Here is a 10,846-nt window from a genome sequence, read left to right on the forward strand (position 1 = left end):
AAATTTCTTGGTTTACAACCTGACCTTGCAAGAGGGCATCTTGGTGGACGGAGCACTGGATTGTAAATAAGAAGATCTCCATAACCTCAGGCAATCACTTTCCCCTCTAAATCCCAGTTGCTTCTCCTCTCAAATTGAATTAATAATACTTGCAGTACATACTTCACAATGTAGCCATGAGAGAAATGCTTTCTAAACTTACAATGTTTTAGAAATATAAATCGTTAAAATTACATCAGCAACACCGTTTATATTGAGGTAAAGATAGAAGAAACCTCTAGATAGTGGTCCCAGTGGCTTCCCAAGTCCACTTTGCTTCCAGAGTGTCCTCTCTTTCTCTTAAAATCAGCTGAGCAAAAGACCATTACCCAAGCCATGAGAGGAGGAGGAGGAGGAGGAGGAGGAGGAGAAGAAGAGGAGGAGAAGGATAAAGAGGAGAAGAAGGAGGAGGAGAGGAGGAGGAGGAGAAGGAAGAAAAGAGAAGTGTATGCATGTATGTAGGGGAGAATCAGACTTTTAGAAATCCTCATTAAGCCCCAAGACAACTGGACTATAGAGGGAGGCAGAACGGTACAGAGAGAGGGACACAGTACAGGTATTATAGATTTCCAGATCTGAAGTGTAAGTGTCTCTGCACACTCAATATGTGCAAGGCAGAGAAAGCATGACCTTTTCATTTGATAGATGAAGAAACACACCTAAAACTCCCCCATTCCCTAGTTGGGCAAATGCCCTGTTAGGGTCTGTAAAGAAATGCCTCAAGAGCTGTGTATCTATTCCATATTCCTTCTGCCCAGCACACCCAGAACACTGCCACAGCCAGTCAAAGCTAAAGTAAAGATTGGATAAGATGGCTTGGTGCCCTAATTAAAAATAATGCACATTAGATAGCATTTTATTACCTGAATGTGCTTTACCTATTTTTAAAAAATTTCTAAATTCTTTTCCTCTGCATTTTTTTTTTGCTTTTTGGTGAGGCAATCAGGGTTAAGTGACTTGCCCAGGGTCATGCAGCTAGTAATGTGTCAAGTTTCTGAGGCTGGATTTGAACTCTGGTCCTCCTGACTCCAGAGCCAGAGCTCTATCCACTGCAACACCTAGCTGCTCCTCCTCTGTATTTTCTTATTTGGTCATGATAAGCCTGTGTGCTAGGCAGGACAAGTATGATTACCCACATTTAACAAATGAGAGGATAGTCTCAGGGAAGTAAAGGGACTGACCCAATGTCACACAGCTGTTGAATGGAAGACCCACTACTCTAATCCAGAAGTCTGACTTCCAGATCCATACTCCTCTTTCCACCAAGCTATTCTCATCCTTAAGAGCCAATTGTTATTAATGACTCCTGAAGTTTTTAGATCTTACCCAATACTTGCTTTATTGGATTGGGAAGGTATGAAGAAAGGTAAATAAAGGATGTACAGAGAGACTGTATTGGGAAGATTTACAGGAATGGAATGCCAAGATACTCAGGTCTGGAATCAGAAAAACAAGGTTCCAGGTCTATCTATGCTCCTTACTACATACATCAAATGAGGTCCCTTCTCTCGGTCTCAGTGCCCTCATGTATAAAATGAAGGGCATGAACTAAAAGATTTTATGGTCCCTTTTGATTTAAATCTATGAGTTTGTGAACCTATGTTCCATTCTGTCTTTGGGTCCCAGTTTTCTTATCTATTTATAAGTGAGGGAGTTGAACTAGGTCAGAGGTTCTTAATCTAGACAGCTTCCATGACCTCAGGAGGTCTAGGAACTGGGATGAGGGGGGGGGATGTATCCTTTCTATATCCTCTAACTGAAGTTTATCATTTCTTTCAATTATTTAAAAATTATATTCTGAGCAAAGACCGCATAGGTTTCACCAGACTGCCGAGGTGTTCCATGACCCAAAATAGGTTAAGGACCCTTGGATTAGATGACCTGAAGGTTTCTTCGTACTCAAATAACAAAAATGCTTGGGGCTATTTCAGCACCCTGAGATCCACAGGCCATGTTCCAAGTTCTAAGGTCTTTTCCATCTCTGATCTTCAGGTCCTTACTAGAAACAAGACATATGAAATCATGCAACCAATAGAGTTGTCTATTCTAGTTCTCCGTCTCCACTTGCCATTGACTGTCCCACTTCCATTTTCCTTTCCTCCTTAAAAAGTGGTCCCCTATGAACCCCTTCTCAGTATCTGTGTGTAAGTCTAGTGGTCCCCTACAGGCTTGATGTGAAGGGGGTGCAAAGAGAACAAAGAAAGGAGCCCAATTCTCATTTCAAGAACTCTGATTTATTGCAAATGAAGGAGAACTGGAATCCCAGGCGGGAGAAGGGAGGGAGTTGACAGCAGAGTCTGCAGAGGATTCTCTGGGGCAGCCACTGGAAAGTCTATGGATTGGCCTGGTTCAGTAAGAGCAAATAAAGGGCAGCTTCCGGACACATGGAGCTCTTCGCCAATGACCCCCTGTGAAGAAAATAGGAGGCCTTCAAGTCTCCATATTCCTCCCCTTTACTCTTTCTCTTTCTGCCCTTCCCATCTTGACTACCCTCCAAAGAACTCCACTGCCTCATCACCCACCTCCATCACAGGGGGCCCAAAGTATCCCAAAGGCCTCTCCTTCAAAAGGGGTCCACTGACTTGGGGTTCCCATGAATAAGTCCAAGACTTCCCAATACTTGTGATATTTCTGCTATCCTGGCCATTGGCCCTAGGTACTAGGACTATGGTTTCAGGGTGCAGAGGTCAAAGGGGACAAAATGGAGAAGGCTTCTTTCCCCCTTATTGTCTCTTTCCAATCATATCCCTCCACTGCTCCTAGCCCCTACTTACCTCTGGTGCACAAGGCCACACAGTTGCCGCCACCATTTCCAGGCTGGCCACTTGCCCAGTAAGCAAAATTCCAATGGCTCCCATCAAGCCAAGAGAATCTCTTACAGAAACCCTACATGGAAAATGTAATGAGCAGATAAGAGAGAGCCCACACAGTGCCATTCTCCTTAGGCAGAGAAGGCAGATCAGGGAGTAGGCTGACAATATATCCCTGCTAGCTAGGCTCACTGATAGCCAGAGTGGGTGTGGTCCCATGCACCCACTGGGTATGTGGGGCAAAACTAGGAACTATTCTGGACAGATCTATAAGCAACACTTCTGCTGGAGATGTATAACCTAATACAAAACCTCAGAGCACCCCAAGGTTCCTAGTCCAACTCTGATTCTCCATGGCATAACAAGGAGACAACATCGCCAATTGTGCCCAAAAGCCATCGGTCCTAGATTGAGACAAAGAAGCTAACATGGCCCCTAAATGGAGATCCATGGAAGAAATAACCATGACAGGTGCTAGACTCTTGTCACTTACCCAACCAGTGATATGGCCTCCAATCCAAACCTGGGCCTGGTTGAGTTGTTGAGATGTTCTATAGATTAGACAATTGAGGTTGTAGTTGTGGATGGAGACCAGTCTGCCCCTGTAGCAGCTCCGGCAGACAGCCTGGAAAGATGGGATATAGAAGAGGGTGTGGGAATGAGGATAAATGACACCCTTCCTCCACATTATAGTCATCATAACCCTTGTAAAAAGTTGTTGTTAAGCTCTTTAGGGTTTAAATCATTTTTGTCATATGTCTTGTATGACATTCTCCCAACTTACCTATATGGAAGGACATCATCACTTAAAAATGCTTTAAAATTTATAGAGTACTTTCTTCCCAATAGTCCCATGCAATCAATTGTGTCAATATCATAGTCCCAATTGTGTAAGTGAGAAAAAATAGGAGTCCAAGGGGAACTGACAGCTAGCAAGAAATAGAACCTAGGAAATTTGATTCAATGCAGTCTAACCCAATCCAATCCAATAAGTCATCCTTAAGATACAGTGTACAAGGCAAGACCTAGGTCTTCTGGGTCTCTATCTAATTTGCTTTCTGTTATATTTGGCCAAATGTATTATCTGACCAGTTAAAGTGAGCTGACTATTGTAGTTTCTGTAATGAACAATTTGGCAGAGTTGTTCTGAAATGGGATTCAGAAAATCTTTATTCCACTCCTTGTTCTGTCACCACATAGCAATCTGACAATGAGCAAATCCAAATTGTTATGAGTCTCAATTTCCCTATATGTTTAATAAGTAGCTTATAGTAGATTATACCTATTATTCCTTTCAGCTCTAACATTCCACAATTTCTATTTCAAGATGCTTTCCAAGTTCTAGTAGTATATATTTTAAAGTCTCTTCCACCTTTGATGTTGTATTTTAGTTATTATCTATTGATTCTTTGTAAGTCACTTAACTTCTCTCTCAGTTGCCTCATAAGTGAAGTGATGAGTTTGGACTAGATGATTTCTAAGGTTAACTCAATATGCCTTCAATCTATGACAGTCTTCAGAAGTTCTATGGTCTCTTCTAGCTCTGATAAACTATGTTCTAAGATTCTTTCCAGATTTGATGTTCTATTGCCCAAGATTCTATGCTTCTATTCAATATGCTATTGAGGTCTTTCAATCTGTCACACCTCCATTGCATATTTCCTTGACAAGTCTAACATTTTATGGTTCCCTGCTTCTAATAATAGTCCCACTCCTGTACCTCACTCAATATACTCCCGCCAATTTCTTTCCTCCCTTTTTACTCTTGATCCAGCTTCTGTGACATTTTAGAGTCTTTCCCAATGGTAATTAACTAATAAGGAAGGGGTGAGTCCCTTATCTTCCAAAACTTTCTTATAAAATTAACTTTTCCTTACACTCTTCCCCAGTGATCAGTGTTTTCACTTACGTCAGCATTTCCAAATGTTTGTACTTGTCTGATTAGCAGATATCGGCAGCTCTGACACCCTGGGGTACCTGCCAAATGAACTACATCCTCTTCCTTGGGGCACACATTATCATCTTCCTTAGTAGCTGTGACTGGGACTGACTCCGAGGCTTCTTCCTTCTCCCACCAGGAGTCATCTTCCCCAGAAGCCAGGCTCTCCTCTTCATCTGAAATCACTTGCTCTTGATTCAGTGTCTCTTCTTTCTCTGGTGTCTCTATCTTGAGATCCTCGTTCTCTGGAATAGAGAAAAAAGAACTGACCAAAAATGTCCCTCCTATTCTTTTCATTGATTTCTCTCAGGAAACCATGGACAGCTCCCAACTCTACAATGCCTTTGGAATGGTTAGTGATATTAAAGCCTGAAATTATTCCCCATTCATGCATGAGGAAACCAGGGCTGAGGAAGGGGCTATGACTTGCCCATAGTCACAAAGATAAATGGCAGACCCAGTGCTAGATTCTAAGGGTTTTTTTTTAATCCAAGAACAATGTTCTTTTGTATCCACCTTGTTGGCCTTATAAGCCTAGTAAAAGAATCAGGTGAAAATCTGGGCCTAAGCCCACAAGGAACAAGAAAGAACAGAAGAAGAAAATAGAGGGAGAATGAGGCATGAAAAACTTACTCAAATTAAAGGAGGACACTGTTCCCAACAGGACAAGTGAGAGGATCAGACAGAGCTTCATCTCTTCTCAGTGTCAGGGGCACAACCTTTGTCTTTCTCTGTATGAGGCTTCTCCAAAAAAAAAAAAAGTTATAAAGAATAAATAACTTCACACAATAAATAAACAAATTCTGGGATATGCAACATGGCCACAAAGAGAGAAGGGAAGAAATAATCAGAAGAGGAGGACAATTTTCAATTTGCTTGGATAGATGTGTCTCTTTTCCAGAATCTAGCCTACCCCTCCCAGAACTTCATCAATGCAATGAAGGAGGAGCATTGCTCCACTCTAAATTCACTTCCCAATAGAATAAGCCAGAAAGTAGAGAAGCCATGGAATTTCACCCCAGTGTAAGTGAGATCATAGTGGTCATCTGACCCCTGGAGATGCCCTCATTGGGCTTTTCCCAAGTCTCTTGTTTCAGGCTAGCCCCTGAGTCCCTCATCCTTCTACTGCAAGAGAAATACTTACCTCCTTGGGAATCTGAGACTCACACCCTCAGAGACTTTAACAACTGAGCTCCGTGGATAGCCCTTATATCAGGACTTAGGAGGAAGTGACCAATGGGAAAGAGTTGTTGCCGCAGATGTGAGGGAGGATGAGATGATAATCAGCAGAGTTCCTCATTCCCTTTTTAGAGAAACTTTTCCTCTTCAACTGCCTTGAAGGTCAAAGGAGTCAGTCCTCAGTCTGTCCTGATGATGACTTCCCATTAGCACCCACATAATGTGGGAATTTCATATCCCTCTGTTCCACAGAAGGATGGATAATCTTAAGAGGCCACATGGAGAAGTTAGATTCAGGTGTTAGGAAAGTCTGTGAAGTCAGGCCTAGGAAATATATTGTTTTGCTGACAAAACAATATATTTCTTCAGGACAAATTTAGGTACAGGAATTAAAAGAAGGAATGAAGGCATGCACTGACCAATCTTGTGCCCCCAAAAGACCAAGGATGAAGCGTGCTTCCTATCTCTTGTCAGATATCTCAGGGATAAACTGAAATGCAGAATTTTGAGATGTGGTCAATATCTGGATCTGTTTTACTTAACTACTCCTATTTGTTCAAGGGAAGGATTTTTAGGATGGAGTGGGAGAGTTGGTCTGGAGAGTAGGTAGATGGTGACAGTTATGTGGAAGAAGAAGAACAGAAAGGAAGGTGCAACAGTAGATTTTTTAAAAAATACTCAGAAAAGTATTCTAGTGTTTAGCACAGTTCCTGGAATAAATTAGGTGCCTAATAAATGCTGATTGACTGATAGAAGAGAGTAGAAGGAAGTTCAGAAGGGGTACAGAAGGGCAATTTTGTCATGTAAAATTTAATATAGTTTTAAAACTACTTAAGAGAACTTCCAGTTTCATATCCAAGATTCTTTTTCCTTGCATATTAAAATGTTCATGTTTGTTGATGTTTGCTGAATTCATAATAAAAATTAGAATTGGTGAGGAGGCTACTAAAAAAAAGGAATGAGTTTGTGAATGACAATTTGTATCAGTCATTTGCAGATAAGACGACTCAACTGAGCCACCTTCAGAAGGATTGTGTTTTCAATTGATTCCCCACTAGCTGCGCTGAGTGTCTCAATCATTCACACTCCCTCCAATCTCCCTACTGAGCAATAGCTTTGGGCCATAGGAATTGTTGAGAGATATTTCCTTTGCAAAGTATGCAAGTTCATATGAGTCCAAACCTCAGGCCTTCAATCCATTAGCAAGAGACTCTCTTCATCCAGCTTCACAAGTCTAAGAGTGCTAGTACGTCCTGAGTTAGAGGAACTGGTTTGGAATCTATGACTGACTTCCAAGAGGCACGAAGGATACTTCTGTCTAACGACCCAAAGAAAAGTTATCCTTAGCTCCAAGGCTCATGATCCCCATCTCAGCCTGGAAAGGCCTCAAGCCTTGACCATGAATTATCACATATTTGACCAACAGTCTTAGCCAACAGCTCAAGATATGCAAGATAAGCTCTCAGTGATGAGAGTCATGGTTCATTTTTGTGATCCTTTGGAGATAATGGGTGGGACAGTTGCCTGTGAAATCAGACCTGGGATGCTCTGTACTGTCTGGGCAGACACTTCTCCATTTATAGGCACTGTAAGTCTGGTTAGGAAGGTCAGAAGACCTGTCCTTAAATCCCATCCCTGACAAATACTGCCTATGTGCTCTTTTTTTTTCTTTTTGGTGAGGTGATTGGGGTTAAGGGACTTGTCTAGGGTCACACAGCTAGTAAGTGTTAAGTGTCTGAGGCTGGATTTGAACTCAGGTTCTCCTGACTCCAAGGCCAGAGCTCTATTCACTGTGCCACCTAGCTGCCCCTTGCCTATATACTCTTAAGCACATCATTTAACCACTCTTGGTCCCTATTGCCTTAAGTATAACATGGGGGTGCAAGTTGGACAAGATGGCCTCGAAGGTCCCTTCCAGCTCTAAATTCATGAATTAATAAAGGTCCTCTGACCCTATTTCCCAGGGCAGTTGAGCACCACATTTACATTATCCCATATTTCCTGAGTATGAGCTGCAAGAAGAATGAGAAAGTCCCCCAAGTAGTGCTCAGGCGTTTCATGTCTCTGACCCTAAGAAGTCTCTGACCCAAAGGTGACATCTTCACCCCATCTTTCTTGAGTTTGGGTTGTAAGACAAATAAAGGAGAAGGTCTCCAAATGGTGCCTGGACACTGCATGTCAGAAGTCTCTGACCCAAAGGTGACATCTTGGGTGGCTATCTGACCCACTCTGTGTCCTTTACATGTTTGATAGCTGAGTCTAGGTGACATTCCGTGCACTAAGGGCCTCAGGGGCAATGAACCATCAAGGCACTATTTTGTGAGGCTACATTGATGGAATGGGTTCTCATTTGTTAGAAGCCTGGTGCCCTGGAAAGGAAGCAGACCCTCACAAAGCACTATTGGTTTGGGGAATCCCACTGACCTGTAATGAAAGTGTCACTGAAATGATACCAGAACCCACTTTTTTTTTAGCAGACCTAAGATTTCATCAGTATAAGGAGCTCTTGGTGAGCACCTTTCTTTCCCATTATAGATCAGCACCTTTTCTGCAACTTAGAGTGTTAATGAGTTTCCTGGGACACTAAAAGGTTAAGTGACTTGCCCAGGGTCACAGAGTCCAGTATGTGTCATCAGGGGCCTTAGAAGCCAGGCCTTCTTGATACCAGTTTCATCCCTCCAGTCACTCTGCAGCACTGACTCTCAGGACCCATTATAGGACATGGTAGCCAAACTATTATCTGAGAATTAGTATGATATAGTGGCTAGAATACTGAATTTGGTGTCAGAAAGACCTGGGTTTAACTCATGCCTCCATGGGTGTGTTTTGTTTTGTTTTGTTTTTTACCTTCACTGATACTAAGTTTCTTCCTCTGTAAAATACTCATCTCTCCCTCACACAGCAGTGAGATTCAAATGGGACAATATATATAAAACACTTTATGAACTTTCAAGCTCTGTTATTATCTGAAAATTACAAAGAAGCAGACCTTCTTTCATAATCCAGCCTGATGATGTGGGAAGCTATTACTGAGGTAAAAAAAAAATAGGTTTAGAGGCAGAAGATTCCATTTAGTCGCTATCGTCACCAGCTGCGTGACATTGGACTAGTCCATGGGTGGGGAACCTGTGGCTTCAAAGCCACATGTGGTCTTCTAGGTCCTTGGATGGGGTCTTTTGACTGAGTCCAAGTTTTATAGAACAAATCCTTTTATTAAGGGAATTTGTTCTATGAAGTTTGGATTCCGTCAAAGGGCCACACTTGAGGGCCTAGACGACCGTATGTGGCCTTGACGACAGATTCCCCAGTCCTGGGCTAGTCCATTCATCTCCATGAGACTTAGTTTCTAATTCTGTAAAATGAAAGTTATCAGAGGTACCTTTTCACGAACATGTCTTTCCCACTCTCTCAAAGCTAATGGAGCCATTGTTTTTTAGCCTCTATTGAAACCTTGGCCTCTGACTTAGCTTGTAGTTTCCTATTTTAAATTGGTTTTATGACTCTGCCATCTGTCTAAAGTATACAGGCCTCACAGAAACATCCCCAGTGATCACTCCTTAGAGAAGTGACCTGATGGAAATTTCCCTCCATAGACCTAATTGTTTGGCCACGTTGTCTTTGGCCTTTCAAAGTCTTTCCCCATCTATTGTATGTATCTCAAATCTGAGATCATTCAATCTTCATTATTCCCTTGGGAAGAAGGTAGGGAGGTCAGGTATGCATTTTTTTCGTTCATTCATTCATGCATTCATCCATTGAATATTGTGTGCAAAACTCTAAGCCAGCTTGGTAGTATTTTATTCAGCCCATTTAATAGATGAAGAAGTAGACATAGAAATCTTTCATTCTTTGGGTGGAGAGACACCCTGCCCACTCCCACCCCCTATGTAGGAAGTAACTAACTCTCTGTGTATTTATGGTACATTCTTTTCCTTAGCAGAGCTAGAGGTCTGCTGCTACCTTTGAGCTACAGTCTCTGGAGTGGTTTACCATTTTTCCTTCTCTAGTCCATTTTACAGATGAAGAAACTAAAGCAAACAGGATTAAGTGACTTGCCCAAGGTCACCCATCAAGTATCTGAAGCCAGATTTGAATTCAGATCTTCCTGACTTCAGACCCAACACTCTATCCACTGTGCCACCTAGCTGCCCAATCATAGATACCTTCCCCAAACTAATTAAATGTGATTCTTCTATTTTGGAGATTCACACAGACACAAATAATATTGCTAGAAGGATTGCTAAAAATTGTAAAGTCATTTTTATTTTTGTATTGCCAGAGCCTAGCTCAGTGCCTGGTAGATAAAAGCCCATTGATAAATGCTTTTTAATTGAATAATTGATCGAATGAGGAACTGAAGACATAAGGATCACAGGTGATGTTTCCATCACTATTGTCAATCAAAGACAAGAACTTTAGAAGAGAAAGGCAAATTTGGGATGTGAACAGAGAGCTAAGAATATGGTGTTGGAAAATGGAATTTGAATTTCTGGACCACAGCTTAAAATTTAGGAATGATGGGCTCTTGTCCAGGAATGGAATGCACCTAAAAGGAGCTGATTTTTTTTTAAAGCATCTGCCTGGAGAACTGAAAATCTAATCATAAGGATTCTCAATTATAAGGTTTAACTTTTTGTTAATTTTTTAACTACTTGGACAATGGAATAAACAGCATCCTCATGAAATTTGCATGACACAAAGCTGAGTAGGATCTCTAACACACTGGAAGAGAGCTCTAGTCAGGATCCAGGAAGCTCTTGACAAGCAAGAGCATTGGCCTGGATCTAGTAAGCTGAAATTCAATAGATAAATGTAAAGTCTTACACTTAGGTTCCAAAAATCATCTTCAGAAGCATAGCATGGGAAAAACAATTTTAGA

The 10,846-nt window shown here is 41.7% G+C and overlaps 1 protein-coding gene across 2 annotated transcripts; it reads right to left on the reverse strand.

Moving 5' to 3' along the window:
* Positions 1–2,251: 2,251 nt before the first annotated feature.
* Positions 2,252–6,023, reverse strand: LOC110199503 (bone marrow proteoglycan-like). Of its 2 annotated transcripts, none has more exons than XM_020974394.2 (6): positions 5,933–6,023; positions 5,422–5,529; positions 4,759–5,033; positions 3,343–3,474; positions 2,814–2,925; positions 2,252–2,447 (listed from the first exon to the last, which is right to left on the reverse strand). In XM_020974394.2, the coding sequence occupies exons 2-6, from the start codon at positions 5,480–5,482 to the stop codon at positions 2,389–2,391; spliced, it is 639 nt and encodes a 212-aa protein (XP_020830053.1). In that variant the 5' UTR covers positions 5,483–5,529; positions 5,933–6,023; the 3' UTR covers positions 2,252–2,388. The 2 variants fall into 2 exon arrangements, with proteins under 2 accessions (XP_020830053.1, XP_078004462.1); XM_078148336.1 differs by having other exon boundaries at positions 5,422–5,532; positions 5,933–5,970.
* Between the last annotated feature and the right edge of the window lie 4,823 nt (positions 6,024–10,846).

This window comes from Phascolarctos cinereus, unplaced genomic scaffold, assembly GCF_003287225.1.
Source record: "Phascolarctos cinereus isolate Bilbo 61053 unplaced genomic scaffold, phaCin_HiC Scaffold_9;HRSCAF=440, whole genome shotgun sequence".
Lineage (NCBI taxonomy): Eukaryota > Metazoa > Chordata > Mammalia > Diprotodontia > Phascolarctidae > Phascolarctos > Phascolarctos cinereus.